At 41.0% G+C, this 26,160-nt stretch overlaps 1 protein-coding gene across 1 annotated transcript in view; it reads right to left on the reverse strand.

Annotated features, from left to right (window-relative positions):
- Positions 1 to 564: 564 nt before the first annotated feature.
- LOC306787170 (sodium- and chloride-dependent GABA transporter 3-like) overlaps positions 565 to 26,160 on the reverse strand; it is a gene marked incomplete at both ends in the record, with an annotated part of 33,902 nt that continues 8,306 nt past the window's right edge. Inside the window, 12 exons of the mRNA XM_079282244.1 lie at positions 565 to 591; positions 706 to 876; positions 1,250 to 1,350; positions 2,695 to 2,797; positions 3,735 to 3,872; positions 5,047 to 5,159; positions 5,269 to 5,393; positions 5,970 to 6,073; positions 7,792 to 7,926; positions 20,326 to 20,458; positions 22,395 to 22,506; positions 23,694 to 23,831. Of these exons, the coding sequence (XP_079138370.1) occupies positions 565 to 591; positions 706 to 876; positions 1,250 to 1,350; positions 2,695 to 2,797; positions 3,735 to 3,872; positions 5,047 to 5,159; positions 5,269 to 5,393; positions 5,970 to 6,073; positions 7,792 to 7,926; positions 20,326 to 20,458; positions 22,395 to 22,506; positions 23,694 to 23,831 (1,400 nt within the window). The remainder of the gene's footprint in view (positions 592 to 705; positions 877 to 1,249; positions 1,351 to 2,694; positions 2,798 to 3,734; positions 3,873 to 5,046; positions 5,160 to 5,268; positions 5,394 to 5,969; positions 6,074 to 7,791; positions 7,927 to 20,325; positions 20,459 to 22,394; positions 22,507 to 23,693; positions 23,832 to 26,160) is intronic.

Genomic DNA, 26,160 nt, shown 5'->3' on the forward strand with positions numbered 1-26,160 from the left:
CTAGGACACCACCGCGAACTACTAGCTGAGCCAAGAGGCTTCTTGCTCGTCTGAGGGGAGCCGCCGCGCTGGGCGAGTGCTCCTGCGCCGGCCACCTGGTGAGCTGAATGCCGGCTCCGGCTAAACATGATGTTGAGACCCGACTCTTCCTGAAACGATCAAAGTCGGAATCCGTCATTGTCTCAGTTACGCACAACTAGTTGTTTAAAATGTAAGGGAAATAGTATCGCTTTGCATCTGCTTAGCTGAAATTACACCTGACAGCAGCAGAGAGGAGAACACTATTTAAAGATTGACAGCAACGATATGATTGGCTTGAGGACTCGGTGTGCCGCATCTGGTTGGTTACTTAAAAGTGCCCGCCCCCAATCAGCTGATAGAGTAATTACAAGGAGAGGAAAGACAGAGATTACTAGTGAGTGTCTTCCTGATTGAACTTGCGCTTGAACTACATTTCTTACTGCCTTATTTACTGATATAACAAGAAAAAAACTGACATTGGTTTCATTTATGTTTTATTTAAAATATGTTCTTGGTTTGTCTTGGGACCAACCAAGAAAATATTCACGGATGCAACAGGACCAACAAACGCTGTTGAGGAGAGGAAAAAATGACAATTGGACACTAAAATGATCATCAAATTAATATATATATATTGTGGCAATAAAACAAACAAAGGTTACTTAAAATAGTTAGTGCTCTTACCTGTCTGAGGGTGCCCTCTAATAGGCAGATCTTGCCGACAGCCCAGATGGGTATTGCAAGCACAGAGGAGAGGGCCATGGCCCAGCCAAGACAGTAGGCCCAGTTTGGGTACACATATCCATTGCTGGATGTCAGGGGCTGGTAGTCCACAAAGAAGTAGATGAAGCAAACCTTGACACAAAAGCAGAGGAGCAGGAGTCTCGATACAAATTTGATAACACAAATAATACGATTGGTGTTTTTTCTCAAACAACCTTTGAATACGCAAATATTCATCAAGCGTTCCAAGAACAGCTCTCCTCTAATGGAATAACTTGTGTTCGGACTTCTCTGGAGCTCCTAAATATTTTCTGAGTTAGAACTGATTTCCTGAGCTCAGAAAATTGATAAAATGCAGTTTCATCTAGTCTTAGAGGAGACACGCTGGCCCTGGAGGGACTCTTACCAGCTTCTTCTTCTTCTTGTTGGCCTCGCCCTAATCGACACAACAGTCTTCATTTCATGTCGTTTCTTCTCCTGCAGCTGTTAACAGCTTGTAACTTACCAGGCAGATCAGAGGGCTGAAGTAACGCCAGCTGAGTTTGAAAAGAATACACGGCCTCTGTCCTGTCATTTCTTCAACTGCATCACACATCTGCTCTGCCCCTGCATGATGATTACGGGTTTTGTTAGGAACACAGGACAGGACCTCCTGGTGTAGAAGCATGCTGTACTGTATGTCAGACTGATGGATTGGCCTGGAGCCACTTATTGAAATATGGTACGTTTGTGTATGGATCTCCAGCCATACCCCAACCAACAGAAGGCAATATCTTATTATGTTACTATTAGAATAGTCACAAAGATAACACATCACTAAATGACACTGTTTGTTAATAAAAAGTAAAAATGATTATAGCACTTCATACATTTACCAATCTGATAAAAATGAAAAACTTTGAAAGTTGTCATCATCTTTTATTGTACATCTCCTTGTTTTATTTAATCATTTATATATTTATTAATTCCCCTTTTTTAATGCTCATGAAATTGAGATTGGTGTGACCAAAAATATCGGAACAATTCAAATTGGTCCAGAATTCAAATAATATACATATATATATACACTGTATAATAAAAAGTAGTATATTATATATATTTACTAAGTGATATATATTTATATATACTAACTGATTTGAAGTTAAAGGAAGAGTATAAACATTCTACCTTACTGTTGCCCTATTTAAACAGGTACATGCAACAACAAGGTGTTTAGAGACGGTATCTGTTTTCAACTGTGTAACCACACAACAAAATTTTACTGTATGTTTACATAACTATTTATTTAACGATTATTTAACAATTCATCAAAAATTCAGCACCGAAAAAAGGACATTTTGTCACTATGTCAGAGGAACTCAGACATGAACTCTGATCATGGATCTGTAAAATCAATTGTGTTCAATGACACCAGCGTGGTTTTATGGAGGGTTAGGTGCTGGACTATTTCTTGGCAGGGTGCAGTTAAAATGAAAACTGGCTGATTTTCAACCTTATCAGAGGTATACAGTGTGAGAAACGGCTGCAGTTGTTACTGATGTTCTCTGTGTCTCTGGGGCGCAGCTGCAAAATATGTTGTTCTTCCATATACGAGTGACGTACTTGTATACGGAAGAACAGAATGCTCCATCAGCTTTGGTAGCTAATGTAGCTATAACTATAACGTTGCCAGGCAGTGTTTCTATCTTTCCCCCTTTTTACACTACAGGAGCACCACTTCAAGCATTGGCACTAAAGGTTAACGTTGAACGTAAATTGGGAGTTTGGAATCGTCAAATATTAACATGATATTGTGTTGAAATTTTGACCCTTGTTCCCCCGGTGAAACGCACAAAGGGTTCCCAGGAAAGAGCTTTGGGTTGGCTGAATAGCTCTTGGCTAGAAAGCTGGTTCATACTATTACATCTGGCAAACTACAGAATACAGAAACATGGTATTGATACGACTTACCAAAAGCCCAGCCAACAGCCACACACTGGACCAGAGACACAAATAATATACATGCTCCGCTAGCACCATAGTAGTCAATCAACTGGAACATGTACACTCCTCCCTGGACAACACAGAAGGGGAACAAACATGTAGTGTCACTTGAAATACTGCTCCAATATGAGAATATGCCGAGTGTTGTTATGTTTGGGTAAGGTTACACCAGCCTGATCTTAGAAAAACGTGAAATGACCACAACTGCATTACGCTGTGGTGACACATAACGTGCCAGCAACCCAGAAACAATGGCAATGGAGAGTCAATTATGACCCTTTGTCGGGACGGAAAAAAACGAATTTCCAGGTTCCACCAAAATATGCTGTGATCAAAACCGGTGGTGTATAGATTTGTCAAACACAGGACTGTCACCCAGGAGACTGGTGTTTGTGTCGCATGTAAAACCAAAAGGCAAATTTGACTTTTTAAAATGACACCCTCTCTGTTCAACAAACAGACGCCCATGGCTAATTATCATGCAGAATGACGTAATTGTACCTTCCCGATTTTCTTTCTTACTGACGAGGGGCATGGCCCACCACTGTTAAAACTTCTTGTCTTTGTTGGTTGGGTTATTTAGTTTTAAGCAGGAGAACTGACATTAGTTTGGTTCAAGGTAAGAATACCATGTGCTGATCATGCTAAGCCAGCCATGTGCTTCTGATCCTTGTGCAAAGAGTTTGCACTCTCGGCACAATGGGCCTTCTGACCAATGAAGGTTTATTTTCGGGTTAAAGGGCTGTCGGACAAATGGGCATTCGGTCCAATGGGATATTTGTCGATTGAGGTTTCGGAACAATAACATGGAACCCTAATTCTATCTCAAACCATGATCTTTCCTTCCTAATCCAAGTAGTTTTGTTGCCTAAACCTAACAAAATAGTTTGTTGGTTGAACGTAAACTGTTTCCTGTGGTGGAGGCTCATAAATTGTTTCTGTGGTGGCAGTACTGTGGTCATTCTATGTATTTCTGTCATGTTGGGTTACACAGGCATGTGTAGTACCTCAGTTGTGAGAGGGATCTGCACAAGGAAGGTTATGGAGCAGAAGAAGACGAGGAAGATTTCTCTGCGCCAGGGTCTGCGCATCTGTCCTGGGAACATGTCAACCACTGACGATGTAATAGTTTCCAAACCTGCAAACTAATACACAATCAAACAGACAGAAGAGAGAATAACCAAATTGTTACATCAAACATGCATTTTGAACATATATAGTACTGGATGAAAAGTCAAAGGATCACCAAGGTTGATAAAATGCTCTAGGTCAGTGTTGGTTTTTTTTTCTGGGGACCTAGTTTTTGAAAAGGAAAATATTGATACATACAGCTTCATCTATAACTTGTGAGAAGAGCAAGTTTTGGTGTAAATAATAACTCCTGACCAGTTTTACTGCCATTTCCGCCTCACCTTTCATTTTCTTTTATCGGTGAACCAGCAATTTTGAAGAGGTAAACGTTTGATAAATCTCAACTTTTTTATGCATGTGTAATTGATAACATTTACACACGCAAAATACTTTATAATTGAGACCGAATACATGCATTCATCAGTAAAACAAACCAAATGTATGCTAGCCTTGTATATTAGATTCAATGTTAGAATGGACTGTACTAATGGACTGTGCCAATAGTGCTTTTCTTGTCTTTCCGACCACTCAAAGCTCTTTAACACTACATGTCATCATTCCCCCTAAGTGCCACCTGCCGATCAGACTATCCACATTCATTTACCATAGGCACAGCTACGGGAGTTCAGTGTCTTGCTCAAGGAAACATCGATATGCGACTTGCGGAGCCGGGGATCGAACCGCTGATCCTCTGATTGAAGGGCGACCCTGCTCTCCACTTAGCCACAGTCGCCCCAAATTAGGTTATAATTATCAGAAGAAAATTAATATTCAGGCTCCCTCATGTGGCTCAAAGATTAGGGATCAAAGATTTGCACTGCATATTTAAATGTTGAATAAAAGAATATGGAAGAATGGGATTGAATACTTTAGGCATCGTGGATATGTTTACCACATTCTATAACAGTCCATCATATAGTTGTTAAGACATTTCACTAAAAGCCAAAAATGTCAACGTCATGGTGGCGCCAGAGGAAAAGTCAGGGGCTTCATCCTCGATAGACTACGAATGTCTGTACAACGTTTCAGATATTTCAGTGTTATTAAATATTCCACATATGGGCTTCAGGCTACATTGTTACACAGTGTTCACTGATCGAGCATTAACGGTTGCAGCGTAATGTTAAACGTCAAGTGAATACTTTGTGCAGGACACCAACAGCATGTCATGTGTCTGCTTGGTCTTACCAATGTGTCCAGTCCCAACAGAATGAGCATAAGGAAGAAGCAGGCGGCCCACAGCTGGGGCAGGGGCATCATGGCTACAGCCTGAGGAAATGCAATGAACGCCAGCCCAGGGCCTGGGAGGACAGACGAGTGTTCGATTGTTGTCCTCTCATTCTGTTACATTTTTGTGTATATTTGATCCTCGTGTTAAACAGAGGCCATAGGTGTGCTTTAAAATCATACCTGATTCAACCACCATGTTAATGGGAATTCCCTGTTTCTGGGCCATGAAGCCAAGAACTGAGAAGACTGCGAAGCCGGAAACAAAGCTGGTGCCACTGTTGAGCACACACAACCACAGACTATCCCTGCACACACACACACACACACACACACACACACACACACACACACACACACACACACACACACACACACACACACACACACACACACACACACACACACACACAGAGCATACAGAGCATAATTGACTGGGACAATGCTGACAGAATACTCGGACAGAGACTAGGCTGTCCTACTGTTAAGGTGGAGATATACCGGCTGCCATATTGAAAATACTGGAGCCAGAACCAAGCCGGACTGTGTTTGGTTCTGTCCTCGTTCTTATTGCCCTTAGATGTATCTAGTCCTGTAAGTTTTAGTTTTCATCTCTGAGATCTATAAAGGTAATAAAAAAAGAATAAGCAACAGATTTGAGCTACACTAATGTGAAATGTTTGAAGTAATGTGAAAAACCTATGCTAAGAGACACCACATGAAGGATGGATTCAGGAGTGTAGATGTTATTTCAGAAGTGGCCGGACCCAAAGATGTGACCAAAACAGATACGAAAGATATTGGGAGGACTGAAAATACTTGAACTGTGTTCAATAACACAACTTCTATAATGTATTTGTGGGACTACGAATCGCATGGCTTACTTGTAACAGTTGTTGCTGAATTTGTTGTAGCTTCCCAGAGTGATTAAGGTTCCAGATGCAAGACCATAAGAGAAAAAGACTTGAGAACAAGCATCCATCCACACCTGATGAGCAGAAAACAACGTGTAATCAGTATTCAGAACACAGTGTGTCACAGGGGGCTGTTGTTGTATCGAAGGTTACGATATTAATCTTATATTATTTATTCCTGTCTTTGAGCCGGGGAATAACCAAGCCATGCTTGTGCCCCCTAGCATCCAAATATAGACTGGCAAAGCACCTCTGCAGCTACCACATGTGCAGGAGCCCCAGCAGTTCCACCACATGTGTCTTTGAGATAAAAGAAGCCCCTAATGCCTGGATTGCTGAAGCGCAGTGGCTACCATGCGGAAAGCCTTGCAGGCAAAGCATTGGTTTAGGATGCAAAGATCCAACACATGTCGGAAATCTCCTGTCTTCTTGCAAAGCAGGAAGTATGCATGATGTAACCCTTTGTGTGTTGTGAATTCCCCCTGGGGATGAATAACGTATACATCTATCTATCTATCTATCTATCTATCGAATTGGGACCACTGATACAGTCTGAGATAAGGCCGCAGTGGCGTCAGGCTGGGGAGTCAGCGAAATTTCGAACACATTTAAGTTGTAGCACCTGCAGCTAGCTGGACTCTCAGGTAACAATGTTGTCAAACTATTCTGGTGTCTCCCTGTCACGCAGAAGTGGCGGTAGCGGCTCTCTGACCAGATGGCTGACTGTGGAAGCAGGTGTGCCGTGAAGCCCTCATCTTGGGGGGGCATTCAGGGAGAAGATGGGTCCGTGTGACCCTGCACCCTGTGAAGACTTTGCAGTGGCTGCAGCCAAGGCACCTCGACACACTAGAGGGGGTGACGCTAAATGAAACAGCTCTGGTGGTCGGGCCGAGCCGTAAAAAACATGGCGGACGAGGCCCACAGTCCAGGGTGTAAGCAGAGGCAGCCCATCATTTCTAGCAGCACTAGCAAACAAGCGGGGAGTAATTTTAATACAATGTGGGCTTCCGTCAAAGGTTGATGTACCAGACACCGTGAAGTGATTGTCACCATCGCCATAAATGGGAGACCAGAGGTGTAAAAATAATAAATAAACACATTTAGTGAAAGGATACCTTTCACTAAATGAAACAAACATGTACAGTCAGTCATCAGTAATGTCAGCATGTGTGGATGTGTGGAAATGTCTGAAACAAACAAAACAGCAGCCGTGTCAGCTAAGAAAGCATTCTGAGGCATCCAGAATATCCCACGGGTGAAATCCGGGACTTAGTTTCTCCAGCCGCCCCCGCCTCGAGGCACCCGATCGTTAGCTCTGTCAGCCCTCGGAACAGGCCGCGGGTCAATAACTTGCGGGTGGCGGGGTAGAGGTGAGGCAGATCACAGAAAAATAATAAAGACTATGGCAAAGATACGTTGATGAGAAACGTATTTGTAATGCGTCAAACACAATTGAGAATGCATTTTAGTTTTGGGGGAACGTAATTTTTAGGAGACGGGACTGCACCGCCATTAAATTTTTTCTCTCGCGCACCCCCTAGAGGGGTGCGCGAGCTGCACCACACTTTGGGAATCCCTGGTGTAGGCGCATCCTGACTGGCCAGCTACATTGTGAACAAATGTCAGTGGCCGAACGACTGCCCCTGACAGCCAGTGTGACAAAGAACTACTTTCTTTTGTCCGGTCAATTCAGTTAGGTGTGACACTTAAATCAACATAAGTAAAGAAAAACATACTCAACTCAAACTATCTAGAAACTGTAAAGTTGCAAAATGTGTCTGCAGTGTCTCACCTGAAGGTCTCCCAGGCGAGAAGGATCTGGGTACAGGTAGTAGACCACACCCTCCCAGGCTCCTGGCAATGTCAACCCCCTGATTAAGAGTATGGCCAACGTCAAATACGGGAACACAGCCGTGAAATACACCACCTGCAAATTTCAGTGGTTATTTAAAAAATTTCTGGCTACATAGTATTACTGCATCAGGTTAAATAACACTGCTCCCATCTTCCTGTTTGTGATGGTTACTTCGTTTAAATAGGTCTGTATGTTTGAAGAATGACTTTTCTGTTGTCACACACTTCAACAGTCCTGCTGCTTTTATGTCATGTTAGAAGATTAGCACTGCAATGAGAATGAGAAATCCTACAATTGTTAAAATGCATTTCCTGCTGAAAATGCATTGGAATGCTGAAAGCTGAAATGAATCTCAAAAACATTGCTGAAAATAGATATCCAGTTTAAAAGAAATTCCAAAAAGCTTAATAATTCAAAAAGTTGAAAGTTTACAAATATGAAGTTATATCACCCCTCTCCTGAAAGAGCAGAACATTTTGATATTCGAACGGGGGTGCTATGACTTTTCATATTTCTAACCTTTAAACTTTTTGAATTATTAAGCTTTTTATTTTCAATGGGATCTCTAGAGGGAATATTTTCAAATCCTTTATAATGGGTGTGTATTGCGCAGCTTAGAGTGCTAGAGTGAAGAGCAGCTTAAGATTTTTGTGAAAAAAACATTTGTATTTTGCCACTGTGTCCACAATCTTCACTCTTCATGCATACTTTCTGGACGTAGGAGTCGCTAATATTGTCCTTGTCGTTGAAAAATTACTGTGGAATCCCACAGATTTCCACATTTGATACAGAAGCCGTTAATTGAGAGGAAAACCAACTTTCTGCTCCATAGAGACCAATGTTAAATTTTGCTTCAAAAACATCTTCCACAGAACACGGTACCCCATTTCTAGATCGCCAGTTCAGCCACATTTTTTACACTACAGACATCATTTTTACAAGATCTGTTTCTCAAGTCATCCTTCCTCTCAATTATTAATATCGGAGCAATAGGAGGTACGGTTATGGGAGTTTTGATGATTTGTTTGAGAGGTGTTTCCCTGTTTTATCTCCATGAAATGGCTTCAGGCACACAGGTGTTCGCAATTGAGCCAATTAGTGATGTTGATAAACATCCAGTCTCACAGACACACATGCACTGCCATTACTGCTATTACTGCTACTACTACTACTACTACTGTGATATTAAATACTACGATCAATACTACAGCTATTACTATGACCACTGATACTACGTCTTCCACTACAACTACAACTTCTACTACTACTGCAAATATCACTACTACTACGAGTAGTAGTTATTCTAATGCTACTAATACATCTACTAATAATACTTCTACGACAACTTCTACTACTACAAATATCACCACTGATGCATTTTTTTAAGCCACAGAAACTGTTCAAATATCAAAATGTTCAGCTCTTTCGGAAGAGGTGTGATATGACTTTTCATATTTGTAATATTTAAACTTTTTGAATTATTAAGCTTTTTGCAATTTGTTTTTGAATTGTATATTTATTTTCAGCAATGTTTTTGCGATTAATTTCAGTTTTCAGCATTCCAACGCATTTTCAGCAGGAAATGATTTTTCTAGTTGAATCATGTTACTTGTTTTATTCTACGAACAAGTTCAAATGGTTAGGGTTAGGGTTGGGTTTGGGCTAACCCTAACCCTATTAGCACGTGCAGTGCTATGGTATCTTATGAAGGTTGTTTGGTCCAAAAAGTCTTCAATAAATATACCAACCTCAAACTGTCTGAACTTGATTTTTTTATTTAAATTCAAGATGTACAGTAATAAACTGATGCAAATGTACACACTCATACAGTCATTCAGCTCTTAGGGATCTTTAGAGGTCTTTCCCCCCTCCTCCCCCCCCCACACACACACGCCATTTTAAAAATAAAAGCCCCACAGAATGAATCCTAACTGAAATGCTTGTGATGAGCCTACCACTACTGCTATTACTACCACTACAACTATTACTTATACTACAACTGCTACTACTGCTATTACTGCTACCATCAATATTATCACTACCACTACTGCTATTACTACCACTATGACTATTAATTATACTACAACTGCTACTACTGCTATTCATGCTACTACCAGTACTAATACTACGACAGCTATTAGTACGACTGCTACTAGTACTATTACTACTGCTACTTCAAATACTGCCATTACTTTTACTACTACTACTGTTATATTAAATACTACGACCACTACTACAACTATTACTACTACTACTGATACTAGGCTACTACTTCTTCTAAATACTCCTACTTCTTCTAAATACTAATACTTCTTCTTAATACTAATACTTCTACTACTAATGATACTTCTACTATGACTTCTACTACTATGCTTACAAATATCACTACTGCTACGACTACTACTTATTCTAATGCTACTAATACTTCTACTACTAATAGTACTTCTACTTCAAAGACAACTTCTACTACTATTACTACAAATATCACTACTGAAATTTGTTTAAGCTACAGAAATTGTTCAAATATCAAAATGTTCAGCTCTTTCAGGAGAGGGGTGCTTTGACTTTTCATATTTGTAATCTTTAAACTTTTTGAATTAAGCTTTTTGCAATTTCCTTTTGAATGGGATCTCTATGGATAAAATCTTCAAATCCTGTTATACTTCAACTTTCAAAGCCTTCTTCTTCCTCATACTCTCAGCTACAGACACCATAGTTAGACATTTCAACAAGAAGGTTTTTCAGCAGTGCAGTTTAAATGCTTTCGAGCTTCAACATTTTTCAAACAGATAGTCTCCCATTTCTTAATTTTCAGCAATTTCTTCACAATTAATTTCAGCTTTCAGCATTCCAATGGATTTTCAGCAGGAAATGCTTTTTCTAGTTTTTATAGTTGTTGGAATGCTTAACAGCATTCCAACAACTATTGTTATCCTGTTTCTTTATTCAACTTCTTCTATTTCTTCCGTCGCACCTCTTCTTCTCCTTCATTTTTTAAGCTACAGAAACCGTTCAACTATTAAAATGTTCAGCTCTTTCACCAGAGGTCTGCTATGACTTTTCATATTTCTAACCTTTAAACTTTTTGAATGATTAAGCTTTTTATTTTTTCAATGGGATCTCTATGGAGAATATTTTCAAATGGCTTCAGGCACACAGGTGTTCGTGATTGAGCCAATTAGTGATGTTGATAAACACACAGACACACGCACACATACACTCCTCTCCCTCTCTCTCTGTGTGTGTCTCTCTCTCATCGTCATTCAGGTCTTAGGGATCTTCAGAGGTCTTTCCCCCCTCCTCCACACACACACACACACACACGCCATTTTTAAATAAAAGCCGCACACACATGATTTGTTGCAGCTGTTACGTGTTGCAGCTCGGCCAATCAGATATGAGGATTCTGATAAGCTTCCTGATTCGAGTGACATTTACACACACCGCGACACAAGAGGGAGAGGTGAGGAAAGACATGGCAGAGCAGGACAACAGTCATGTAAGCTGTAAACGATAAAACATCGGACAATCTCCAAATGAGAAAGTTTGCCAGAGATATCAGAGCCTCTCTCTCTCTCTCATACAGTCATTCAGGTCTTAGGGATCTTTAGAGGTCTTTCCCCCCTCCTCCACCCCCCCCCCCCACACACACACACCATTTTTAAATAAAAGCCCCACAGAATGAATCCTAACTGAAATGCTTGTGATGAGCCTGTCATTTAATAACCGCTTTGTGTTTATCTAACATTATGATTCTGTCTCCTCTCCCCTTCTCCCCCACACCCCATTTCAAAATGAAAGCTAAATGAAACAAAAGAATGTCATCACGCCGACTTGTTCGCTTCCTTGTGTATACTCATGCAACAAGGGTGTAGTTTGTTAAAAACGTTTTAGGCGTTTTACTTTCTGGTAAAAATCCATTGTCTTCTTGTACAGGGAGGGATCCAGTGGATGCCTACTTCCTGGCTCGCCTAAAAGTGTGTCATCTTTTTGGGAACCACACCTTTTGTTATTCTCAAAAAACAATCGTAGCATTGTATCAATGACACACAGACCAGGTAAACATAATTGCGATGCCAGGTAACATCTTGGATTTAACATTGTGGCCTGTAAATGATGACAATCTGGACTTTAAACACCTGTCGTGTGTGCATTAGGCTGATACAACTGCATCCACCTTACTGTTAGGCTCCATACTCAAAAATATAATATTCCTTTATTTGTAAGCAACTAGCAGAGGCCATTAGATAGTCTGCTCTGCAGTTCTGTATGCTGAATTCTCCTAGTGATCGTATAATTGTTGGAATGCTGTTAAGCCGTTAATTGAGAGGAAAACCAACTTTCTGCTCCATAGAGACTAGGGGTGTCACGGATCACAAACCTCACGGTTTGGATCACGGTTCAGGAGTCACGGTTCGGATAATTTTTCGGATCAACAAAGAAAAGGGGAGGAGACAAATATAACTTTGCTTTCCATTTATTAATGAAAGAACTTCAAGAACACTTAAAGCAAAGAACTTTGGGCTGTAGTCTTACATGAAAACAAAAATATTGAATATGTCCAATTTGAAACAAAATGAAATAAATAAATAAAAACAATACATTCAAGAATTCTGTTAAGTTTAAGTGCAACATGAGTTATGTTGATATCCTCGTCCTTTCATCAATATTGAAAGAAAGAAACAGCCAGTGGGCTAGCTTCCACTGTTTACACTGAACTGAACTGCTCGGCAACAACTTGGGTCTATGTTTACTTCCTGTCAGGTTATGCCATTCAAATACACAATAATGTTATATTACTGTGACATTTTCAAAAAGATGAGAATATCTCCATTGTCTGGGGAGAAGGTCGACCTTTCTGTGGTGACTGGAATATTATTGGGCCTGTCTAGCTTCCGCTCTGATACTTCTGTCAGCACCTGCCCCAGGTGTGTCTGTGTGACTCTCACAGAGGGGGCGTGTCTACAGCACCTGCCCCAGGTGTGTGTCTGTGTGACTGTCACAGAGGGGGCGTGTCTACAGCACCTGCCCCAGGTGTGTGTGACTCTCTCAGAGGGGGCGTGTCTACAGCACCTGCCCCAGGTGTGTGTCTGTGTGATGCTCACAGAGGGGGCGTGTCTACAGCACCGGACTAAGAATCACTCCGCCGTGGTGAAAGCAGTCTCTCCACAGTCTTTTCCTTCTCATAGAAGTCTGGAACAGCTTCACACTGAAGTGGGTGCGTGAGTGGACTTCGTAGCATGGCTCAAGCATTTTAACCAGATTTAGAAATCCCTTGTTTTCTACACCGGAGTGTCAAAAACATCTTCCACAGAACACGGTACCCCATTTCTAGATCGCCAGTTAAGCCACATTTTTTACACTACAGACATCATTTTTACAAGATCTGTTTCTCAAGTCATCCTTCCTCTCAATTATTAATATCGGAGCAATAGGAGCTACGGTTATGGGAGTTTTGATGATTTGTTTGAGAGGTGTTTCCCTGTTTTATCTCCATGAAATGGATTCAGGCACACAGGTGTTTGCGATTGAGCCAATTAGTGATGTTGATAAACACACAGACTCACAGACACACGTGCACATACACTCCTCTCCCTCTATCTCTCTGTGTCTCTCATACAGTCATTCAGGTCTTAGGGATCTTTAGAGGTCTTTCCCCCCCCCCACACACACACACGCCATTTTAAAAATAAAAGCCCCACAGAATGAATCCTAACTGAAATGCTTGTGATGAGCCTGTCATTTAATAACCGGTTTGTGTTTGTCTAACAGAAACCATTCAACTATCAAAATATTCAGCTCTTTCACCAGAGGGGTGCTATGACTTTTTATATTTCTAACCTTTAAACTTTTTGAATTATTAAGCTTTTTATTTTTTCAATAGGATCTCTATGGAGAATATTTTCAAATGGCTTCAGGCACACAGTTGTTTGCGATTGAGCCAATTAGTGATGTTGATAAACACACAGACTCACAGACACACATACACTCCTCTCCCTCTCTCTCTCTCTGTGTCTCTCTCAGTCAGGTCTTAGTGATCTTTAGAGGTCTTTCCCCCCTCCTCCACCCCCCCCACACACACACGCCATTTTAAAAATAAAAGCCCCACAGAATGAATCCTAACTGAAATGCTTGTGATGAGCCTGTCATTTAATAACCGCTTTGTGTTTATCTAACATTATGATTCTGTCTCCTCTCCCCTTCTCCCCCACACCCCATTTCAAAATAAAAGCTAAATGAAACAAAAGAATGTCATCACGCCGACTTGTTCGCTTCCTTGTGTATACTCATGCAACAAGGGTGTAGTTTGTTAAAAACGTTTTAGGCGTTTTACTTTCTGGTAAAAATCCATTGTCTTCTTGTACAGGGAGGGATCCAGTGGATACCTACTTCCTGGCTCGCCTAAAAGTGTGTCATCTTTTTGGGAACCACACCTTTTGTTATTCTCAAAAAACAATCGTAGCATTGTATCAATGACACACAGACCAGGTAAACATAATTGCGATGCCAGGTAACATCTTGGATTTAACATTGTGGCCTGTAAATGATGACAATCTGGACTTTAAACACCTGTCGTGTGTGCATTAATAATAATAATAATAATAACTTTAATTTATATAGCACCTTTCAGGGGACCCAAGGCCGCTTTACAAGAGTAACAGTTTAGACAAAAACAGTTTAGACAAACAGTCAGAAAAACAGAACAAGTAAACTAGGGGCCGAAAGCCTTGGCGAACAGATGGGACTTGAGGGCCCTTTTGAAGCCCATTAGGCTGATACAACTGCATCCACCTTACTGTTAGGCTCCATACTCAAAAATATAATATTCCTTTATTTGTAAGCAACTAGCAGAGGCCATTAGATAGTCTGCTCTGCAGTTCTGTATGCTGAATTCTCCTAGTGATCGTATAATTGTTGGAATGCTGTTAAGCCGTTAATTGAGAGGAAAACCAACTTTCTGCTCCATAGAGACTAGGGGTGTCACGGATCACAAACCTCACGGTTCGGATCACGGTTCAGGAGTCACGGTTCGGATCATTTTTCGGATCAACAAAGAAAAGGGGAGGAGACAAATATAACTTTGCTTTCCATTTATTAATGAAAGAACTTCAAGAACACTTAAAGCAAAGAACTTTGGGCTGTAGTCTTACATGAAAACAAAAATATTGAATATGTCCAATTTGAAACAAAATGAAATAAATAAATAAAAACAATACATTCAAGAATTCTGTTAAGTTTAAGTGCAACATGAGTTATGTTGATATCCTCGTCCTTTCATCAATATTGAAAGAAAGAAACAGCCAGTGGGCTAGCTTCCACTGTTTACACTGAACTGAACTGCTCGGCAACAACTTGGGTCTATGTTTACTTCCTGTCAGGTTATGCCATTCAAATACACAATAATGTTACATTACTGTGACATTATTTTCAAAAAGATGAGAATATCTCCATTGTCTGGGGAGAAGGTCGACCTTTCTGTGGTGACTGGAATATTATTGGGCCTGTCTAGCTTCCACTCTGATACTTCTGTCAGCACCTGCCCCAGGTGTGTCTGTGTGACTCTCACAGAGGGGGCGTGTCTACAGCACCTGCCCCAGGTGTGTGTCTGTGTGACTGTCACAGAGGGGGCGTGTCTACAGCACCTGCCCCAGGTGTGTGTGACTCTCTCAGAGGGGGCGTGTCTACAGCACCTGCCCCAGGTGTGTGTCTGTGTGATGCTCACAGAGGGGGCGTGTCTACAGCACCAGACTAAGAATCACTCCGCCGTGGTGAAAGCAGTCTCTCCACAGTCTTTTCCTTCTCATAGAAGTCTGGAACAGCTTCACACTGAAGTGGGTGCGTGAGTGGACTTAGTAGCATGGCTCAAGCATTTTAACCAGATTTAGAAATCCCTTGTTTTCTACACCGGAGTGTCCCCCGTCGCTGACATGCCGATGTTTTGCCGTTGTCGTGTGTCTCTCTTTAAATAACGCCGACATACCGTAACGGTTTCGTCCACCACCCTCATCCGTCATCATACGTTACAGGGAAGACAAAATGTTCCCAAACTTGTGCCTGAAATGACGCCGTGGCTTCTGATGTTCCTCCGCTCGCCATGACTTCACCGTTAAATGCTTCGAAGCTGCTCCGTTCACGTGAACACACTATTGCTTTATAGCTGTTCACTGACACTCTGCATTGATATTCGGGGACTTGTTACTTGAAAAGGAACAGCAACAGTAGAACTTTACACACTATGATGATTACACTGTAAAAAAAAAAAAAAGAAATACTCGATTTATCCGCGGTTCACGAGTGATCCGAACCGCGAGGGGTGATCCGAACCGCGAGGGGTGATCCGAACCGCGAGGGGTGATCCGAACCGCGAGGGGTGATCCGAACGGATCACGGATCGATCCGTGACACCACTAATAGAGACCAATGTTAAATTTTGCTTCAAAAACATCTTCCACAGAACACGGTACCCCATTTCTAGATCGCCAGTTAAGCCACATTTTTTACACTACAGACACAATTTTTACAGAATCTGTTCTTCAACTCATTCTTCCCCTCAATTATTAATATCGGAGCAATAGGAGCTACGGTTATGGGAGTTTTGATGATTTGTTTGAGAGGCGTTTCCCTGTTTTATCTCCATGAAATGGCTTCAGGCACACAGGTGTTTGCGATTGAGCCAATTAGTGATGTTGATAAACACACAGACTCACGCGCACATACACTCCTCTCCCTCTATCTCTCTGTGTCTCTCATACAGTCATTCAGGTCTTAGGGATCTTTAGAGGTCTTTCCCCCCCCCACACACACACACGCCATTTTAAAAATAAAAGCCCCACAGAATGAATCCTAACTGAAATGCTTGTGATGAGCCTGTCATTTAATAACCGGTTTGTGTTTGTCTAACAGAAACCATTCAACTATCAAAATCTTCAGCTCTTTCACCAGAGGGGTGCTATGATTTTTTATATTTCTAACCTTTAAACTTTTTGAATTATTAAGCTTTTTATTTTTTCAATAGGATCTCTATGGAGAATATTTTCAAATGGCTTCAGGCACACAGTTGTTTGCGATTGAGCCAATTAGTGATGTTGATAAACACACAGACTCACAGACACACACGCTCATACACTCCTCTCCCTCTCTCTCTCTCTGTGTCTCTCTCAGTCAGGTCTTAGGGATCTTTAGAGGTCTTTCCCCCCTCCTCCACCCCCCCCCCCCCACACACACACGCCATTTAAAAAATAAAAGCCCCACAGAATGAATCCTAACTGAAATGCTTGTGATGAGCCTGTCATTTAATAACCGGTTTGTCTTTATCTAACATTATGATTCTGTCTCCTCTCCCCTTCTCCCCCACACCCCACACCCCATTTCAAAATAAAAGCCCCATTTTTTACACTACAGACACAATTTTTACAAGATCTGTTTCTCAAGTCATCCTCCTTAGGAATCTTTAGAGGTCTTTCCCCCCTCCAACACACACACACACGCACGCACACACACACACACACACACGCCATTTTTAAATAAAAGCCCCACAGAATGAATCCTAACTGAAATGCTTGTGATGAGCCTGTCATTTAATAACCTCTGTTTATGTGTGTCAAACATGATGATTATGTCTCCTCTCCCCCTCACTCCCCCACCCAGTCCCACCCTTTCAAAATAAAAGCCTCATGGATTAACTGTATTTAAACATTTCGCTCAAAATTAGGCTTTTTTGTTGAAATAATGAATGCTCTTACTAATACTGCGACAACTACTACTACTGCTAATATTTCTAGTATTACCACTACTACTACAACCTTTGCTGTTGCTACTATACTACTACTGCTACTGCTATTACTGCTACCATAAATATTATTACTACCACTACTGCTATTACTACCACTACCACTACTGTTATTACTGATACCACAACTGCTAATACTGCTACTACCAGTACGAATAACCAGTACTAATACTACTACAGCTATTAGTACGACTGCTGATACTACTACTTCTACTACTTCTTCTAATTACAAATACTTCGACGACAACTTCTACTACTACTGCTACTACAAATATCACTACTGCTACAACTAGTACTCATTCAAATGCTACTCATACTTATACTGCGAATAATACTTCTACGACTACTACAACAAATATCACTACTGCTGGAATTCTTTTAAGCTACAGAAACCGTTCGAATATCAAAATGTTCAGCTCTTTCAGGAGAGGGGTGATATGACTTCATATTTGTAATCTTTCAACTTTTTGAATTATTCAGCTTTTTGCAATTTTTTAAAAATTGGATATCTATTTTCAGCAATGTTTTTGAGATTCATTTCAGCTTTCAGCATTCCAACGCATTTTCAGCAGGAAATGCATTTTCTAGTTCCACTATTTCTTCCGTCCCCCATTTCGTCGCAATGCTTCTTCTTCTTCTTCTTCTTCTTCATTTTTTAAGCTACAGAAACCGTTCAACTATCAAAATGTTCAGCTCCTTCAGCTCATGTCTGCTATGACTTTTTCTATTTCTAACCTTTAAACCTTTTGAATTATTAAGCTTTTAGCAACTTCTTTTTGAATGGGATCTCTATGGAGAATATTTACAAATCCTCTTAAACTTCTTCAACTTTCAAATCCTTCAACTTCCTCATAATTTCAGCTACAGCCACCATTTCAACTTTCAAATGTTCAGAAAACCCTCAACTATTGCCAACACGATTCAGCTTTTTGATATCTTTTTAACTTTTTGAACTGCAGCAATTTAACTTTTATGATTTTTCAGCCCTTTTCTGACTTTATAATGGGTGTGTATTGCGCAGCTTAGAGTGCTAGAGTGAAGAGCAGCTTAAGATTCTTGTGAAAAAAACATTTGTATTTTGCCACTGTGTCCACAATCTTCACTCTTCATGCATAATTTATGGATGTAGAAGTAGCTAATATTGTCCTTGTCGTAGAAAAATTACTGTGGAATCCAACAGATTTCCACATTTGACACGGAAGCCGTTAATTGAGAGGAAAACCAACTTTCTGCTCCATAGAGACCAATGTTAACAGAACACGGTACCCCATTTCTAGATCGCCAGTTAAGCCACATTTTTTACATTACAGACACAATTTTTACAGAATCTGTTCTTCAACTCATTCTTCCCCTCAATTATTAATATCGGAGCAATAGGAGCTATGGTTATGGGAGTTTTGATGATTTGTTTGAGAGGTGTGTCCCTGTTTTATCTCCATGAAATGGCTTCAGGCACACAGGTGTTTGCGATTGAGCCAATTAGTGATGTTGATAAACACACAGACTCACAGACACACTCGCACATACACTCCTCTCCCTCTCTCTCCGTGTATCTTATACAGTCATTCAGGTCTGAGGGATCTTTAGAAGTCTTTCCCCCCTCCACCACCCCCCCACACACACACATGCCATTTTAAAATAAAAGCCCCACAGAATGAATCCTAACTGAAATGCTTGTGATGAGCCTGTCATTTAATAACCGGTTTGTGTTTATCTAACATTATGATTCTGTCTCCTCTCCCCTTCTCCCCCACACCCCATTTCAAAATAAAAGCCCCAGAGAGTGAATTCTAGCTGAACTGCTTGTGATGAAGCCTGTCATTTAATAACCTCTGTTTATGTGTCAAACATGATGATTATGTCTCCTCTCCCCCTCCCTCCCCCACCCAGTCCCACCCTTTCAAAATAAAAGCCTCATGGATTAACTGTATTTAAACGTTTCGCTCAAAATTTGGCTTTTTTGTTGAAATAATGAATGCTCTTACTAATACTGTGACAACTACTACTCCTGCTAATATTTCTAGTATTACCACTACTACTACAACTTTTGCTGTTGCTACTATTACTACTACTGCTACTGCTATTACTGCTACCATAAATATTATTACTACCACTACTGCTATTACTACCACTACCACTACTATTATTACTGATACCACAACTGCTAATACTGCTATTCCTGCTACTACCAGTACTAATAACCAGTACTAATACTACTACAGCTATTAGTACAACTGCTGATACTACTACTTCTACTACTTCTTCTAATTACAAATACTTCGACGACAACTTCTACTACTACTACAAATATCACTACTGCTACAACTAGTACTTATTCAAATGCTACTCATACTTATACTGCGAATAATACTTCTACTACTACTACAAGAAATATCACTACTGCTGGAATTCTTTTAAGCTACAGAAACCGTTCGAATATCAAAATGTTCAGCTCTTTCAGGAGAGGGGTGACATAACTTCATATTTGTAATCTTTCAACTTTTTGAATTATTCAGCTTTTTGCAATTTTTTTAAAATTGGATATCTATTTTCAGCAATGTGTTTGAGATTCATTTCAGCTTTCAGCATTCCAACGCATTTTCAGCAGGAAATGCATTTTCTAGTTATTTTATAGAAGACAGTTTTGGCACTTGAATCCTCACACCATTGTTACCATTTACCTTTCCTGTGGAACGGACTCCTTTCCAGACACAGAAGTAGCAGGCCACCCAGCAGGCCAGTAGACACAGCAGCAACTCCCACTGTACTGCACCAACCTCCTCGATTCCCCCAGACATGGACAGCACTCCTTTCCTGCATGGAGATACATACAAACAGTCAATGATGGCTGGACCAGTGGTGGGCAGTCAGGGCCAGCAAGGCCTTCTTTGCTGGCCGAAACAGAATCACAAAGTATACCTATTTTATAATTTAATAATTCTTCTTAAATACACTACATGTATTATAATTTATAAAAATATTTTTCCCATTATCTTATGTTCTCATTGCACAGCTCCTGTCTTCCTCAGTTGCTATGCTTCCAGTGCAGCTTGTTTTAAGTAGAGCTTTTATCCAATCAGATCTCACCTCTGTGTCTCTAGGTAAGAACAGAGGCCCGAGGCCTGCAGACTCTCAAGTGAATCCATGTGCACTTTAAGTGAATGGGGACGATATTGTTGATTGTCATAGTGTTCAACCAATCAGATCTTTAGTTTGACATGTTGGGCGTATCCTTTGACGTGTCAGAGCCTGCTAGCTGGCCTACAAGTACGTCAGCATTACGGGCAGCTCAGTTTCCAGGAGCAGCTCTGCAGTGAGGTGCAGCGAGTGCTGTGATTGGTCAGTGGGGGAGCATGTGATTATTGGAAAACGAAATTTAAGCAGAGGCTTAGTCGGAGTAGTAAGAGTTCAAGCTGAAAGATCTGGAAGACATGACAATTTTTGCATTTTGCTTGGTGTAGATTATTTATTTTTTTACCTGCTTTGTTTTTTAACACTCAATGGCTGAAGGATGAGAAACGGATTTGTGAGTTGGGATTTAACCGGATTAAACTCTTTGTCAACAAAGAAAGGAGGATGGAGTTTGTCTTTAAGTCAACAGCATTTGGTAAGTCAACTGTGTTTGTGTTTTTATATCTAACATCTGAATGGCCCTCCAGTGTGTAGCAGAATATGTGTTGCTGCAGGTCTGCTGGATTGATTTGTTGCTTTGTTGTCATATAAATATATGTGACTGGTTCTCGTGAGTTTGTTGTTGTCATTGTGTTAATTATATAGATTTGGACTATATGCATTGTCCGTTAATTGCGAAGCATACCGTCATGCGCGGAGTTATTGTTTGTTAAGCTAGTTTAGCGTAGCCTCTCAGAAGTGCTGCGCCTGAGCTGTCTTTTGTTGTTTCGTTCCGGGTTCAGAGGTCACAGACCGTTGTCTCCTACGTGAGCGCAGTCCACCGAAAACATTATATTTCCCACAATTTAAGCTTCTGCATTTTCCAAATGCACTAGTATTATTCAAACGTACTGTTCGGTTCGTAAGCCTCATACCGAATGGGTTAATACGAACGTGTATTGTTACACCCCTAGAAACAAATAACCGTAGATGTGGCGTCATAAGGAGGTTATTAGGTGTTTCAGCTGCAAGACAGCACTGAAGGCCCAGGTATAAAATGCACGGCCCACCACTGGGCTGTACACATGAAGAATTATCTTGTTTAAATGTAGCTCACGCGCAAGTTCAGTCAGGAAGACATTCACTTGTGATCTCTGTCTCTCCTCTCCTTCTAATTACTCGATCAGCTGATTGGGGTGTGCACTGTTAAGCAACCAACCAGATTCGGCACACAGTTTCCTTAAGCCAATCAGATCGATGCTGTCAAACTTTAAAGTGTTCTCCTCTCTGCTGCTGTCAGTTGTCATTTCAGCGTTAAGCAGATGCAACCCGCCTCCACCCCAGTCACCGCCAGTCAGCATCACAGTCAGGCTCCTGATTCATCATCAGATTGCAACAATTCCTTTCACCACCACCACCAGTGTCTGGACTCCAGGGGGATTAGGCCTGTTGGACCTCGGTATCCCTACCCTCGGTGATAGTACTTCAGGATGGAGTCCAATCGCCAAAGACTTTGCACTTTTCATATTTGAAGCTTGTATAATAAATCATTGTTAAATTATAAAACAAGTCTCTCCTGATTGAACTGCTGCTACCCTGTGTCATGTATTATGAGCTTGATGGGACAACACTGACTCACTCCCAGAACAAAGAGACTGAAGACTTGGGAGGATTTCCAGATGTCCGGTTTGCTGTCAGGTTTCCACTGTGTATTGCAGTCCAGTTTGCGGAGGTGAGGTCCACACAATTGTCTGTTGATAGGAAGACTATTACGTGTTAATCTCCATACCACACAGTTACTCAAATAGTCATCATAATGTGACATATCATTTGGTTGTAATTGTTTGTAATGAAACAGCAATGTGCCAACAGGCAAGAAAGAATGCAGGTTTTAAGAAAAGCCTCAATGATGCAGATAATACATTTTGGGGAGTAACACTTAAGTAATATGTTTTTATATAGCAAAATTCACTTTTTCATAGCATTTCGACATGTCCCCTGCATGTTTAGAGACCCATTAGGTATGAAAGAAGACCACCCCACCCTCTTGCTCCATCTATCAGGAAATGTACCTAAAAGCCGTTCTGATTTTCCTCTTTATGTGACACCCTATGGGCCCAGCTTAACATAGCACCGCCTCCAAGCTACAATAATACATGTTGCCACATTTGCAAGTTAGTATTTGGCAGTTTCTAAATACTGGTGACCAAATCTATTCATTTACAACTTAAAACCTTGGGGTAGGCCTACTCAACATGCCCGTGTTCACATTGCTAGCAAGTCGACTAATGTGGAGAAGCTGAGCTTGCGAACAGTCAAATGTCTTAGTCGTTAACTTGACGATAAGCTTATTTATAGCATCGACTCCTGTCTCATAACTGTCTGCAAACCATGTCTCTCTTATGGAACAGTTCACTCTGACAGAGGAGGTTCATTCACAGTGAATGATTCAACACAGTAGCTTCTGACAGTCTGTTCCCTCAAAGGTCAGCACTATCAAATGACTTATGTTCATCAAAGTTGAAACAATTCACTTCATCTTTTAAATGACCATTTCACACTGTCATAGATTATTAAACTGATGTTATTTTCTTTGTGCATAACAGCTGAAGATTGAGATATTACATTCATGACAATGATCTGATAGGAGGCACAAGACTCTCACTTTCATACTTTCAATGTGTTGAACTTATGACAGTAATGTTTCAAGTCAGACCTAGTAAGATTGCCGTCAGGACTTTAACATTACAGTGACCAGGGTGCTTACACATGAGACCAGCATGTTAAATTGCTGTCAGATTAAGGTAAAGGTGCCTGTGACTGAATTGGGCTCTCGGGGAATAATAGCATATGTTAATTAAAAACACTTGTGAGTGAGATCTATCAAAGGGATTTGTTGTACATGCTGTACATCCAACCGCCCTCTTCCCATACTGACCTGTGTTCCAGGGATGGTTGCATGTGGCCCATGGCAGAGGGTCTCTGAAACAATAGATGAGGTAGAGGAGGGCCCAGGCCAGGATAATACTGTAGAACCTGGAATAAAGCTGGATGATCATGATAGAATAGCCAGTCCCTGGAGAGAGAGAACATCCATAAGACCCCAGGTTAACACTTTCATATATAATTGAGAAATATGACCATGGCAACACCTTGATAATGCTGTGAATTATGTCCAGGTACATAGTCGAGTTTAAGCCAACCTAAGATGAATGCAGCTGTTGTTTTATTTCAGTGTGAATATAGAAAGTGTATCAAACCTCACTTATAATATCCTAAAAGTCAACATCAGAAAGCTCCTCGACATATAATGCGGGTGAGTCAATTCGATAAATCCGATTTTTTTACAAACTTCAGTGGAGGTAATTTGAGACGTATTAAACTTAAACTATGAAAGTTTAAAGTCCTGACAACAGTTGAAATTCAGTACCTGTTCGATGTTGCAATCAGAGCGTGTGAAGTATGTAAATGTTGGCTTCTCAAACCTGCAGTAAAACACATTCATGGTCTCCTGTTGCGGGTGATGCCCTGCATTTTATAGTGGCTGCTCTTTGCTGCTCTGATCTCCTTTGTTCGTGTGTTCCCGACCTGGTTGTACAGGGTTCTGTCCCCACTGCTGTAGGACTCCTCCTCGGCCTGCTGAAGCTAAACCAGGGCGTATTGTTGTATGTGCAGTAGGGGTGGGAATCGCCAGAGATCTCGCGATACTTGGGTCACGATACGATATTATCACGATACTGCGATATATCACGATACTTTCACGATGCTGCGATATTCTGAGTATTGCGAGAACATATATTGCGATTTATTACTTTTTTCAACTTCAAATGATGTCCCCAAAGGAAAACTGTGTCAACATGTTTTATCTAAGAAGATAAAGTTTTCAGTCTGTTCATCTCACTTCAATCATTTTTATTGCAGCAGAATAGGATTGTCAAGCAGACAGACTGACCAACAATGTCATAAATATTGCATGAACCTGACCAACTGAACTGTTTGTATTACTACATCGTCCAACTTAACTAAATGCAAACGTGTGGACTCAGCATATGAACTATAACTTATATAAGTAGTATATTAGAGTTATATAACTTGTGATGCGTGGACGTCGAGGGCAGAGAGGCAGTTATGCGCTGCACTCTCCCCATGAGCCGGCTACTGTTGGCAGATTTAACCCCGTTGTGAGGCCAGATGTCTCTATCTTTGTTTTGACCAACTTCCTACCAATCACGCTGACCCAGGACCTTTGGTGACCTCACCAGAAAATAACTCAGCACCATCTAGTGCAGGGGTTCTTAACCTTTTTGACCTGGGGGCCCAACTTTTCAAGTACAAAGTGTCCCGGGGCCCACTCTGACTATATGCATCAAAAGTGTCAGACAACCTGTAGGTCATACAGAAACAGAGCAGTGGGCATTTGGAGTCAGTAAAAATTTAAGATTTTTGTCCGCATAAAATAAAAAAGTATCTTTCAGTATAAATAACTGCCGGTGGCTGTATCTGTACAGGTAAAGGACAGTATAGGGCTGTAACTACACTATCAGTGAACAACTGCCTCAAATTTGAAGAAGATTGGACAAAGTATGACCATTCTACAGTGTTTGTTCCATGAAGAGATCCAGGCGGAGCTCTAAAAGGACATTTGGAGACCCAAATGGACACATGGTAACCACGTGATATTCTGACACACTAAAGGTGTTTCTCCCTTTATATTTTGATATTATATTATTTTCCTTTTATTTTTAGCCTTTGCAAATTGCAAAAACTATGTATATATGGTCGAAGACATGGTGTGTGAGTAGCGGACTTGCTGTGCTTAATGGCTGCGACACGAACGAGAATGAGAATAGCTCAGTTACGCAAACGTTGGTTGACGGCTTATGGAAGAGGAGGATAAGGTTTGTACTATAAGTACTCGCGTTTTCTGAAGCCACTAGCTCCATGGTAACATCCGCTAGCACGTTGTCGGGTCTGTAATGTGTATTTTTCCGTCAAAATGCTGCAAGATACGACTTGCAGCGGTTATGGCGACTTTGGACAGTGTGTGTGTGGGCTCCTTTTTGGAGAAACCATAATAAATGAAAGAAAATCGATAATTTCTTTGCAAAGATGAGGATGTTGGGCATGCTGGGATACCAAACACGGACATGTTTTGTGACGTATTTGCGCAAACAAGCCGTAGGACCGGAAGGGGAGGGGATCGAGGATGCCGGTGTTGAACAGGCAAAACCCTTGTTAAATAAATGAGATGATACAATGTGATGATCACAAAGACATTTATTATCATGTGTATGTAAACCTGCATACACAACAAGAAGCCCAACAGACTTTCCCACGAGCGTTGGATGTTTCGTCGCTTTATTTTTGAAGGCTTCAGTGCTTCGTTTGATAGCATTAGCTCACAT

This window comes from Melanostigma gelatinosum (genome assembly GCF_949748355.1).
Source record: "Melanostigma gelatinosum genome assembly, chromosome: 13".
Taxonomy (NCBI): Eukaryota; Metazoa; Chordata; class Actinopteri; order Perciformes; family Zoarcidae; genus Melanostigma; species Melanostigma gelatinosum.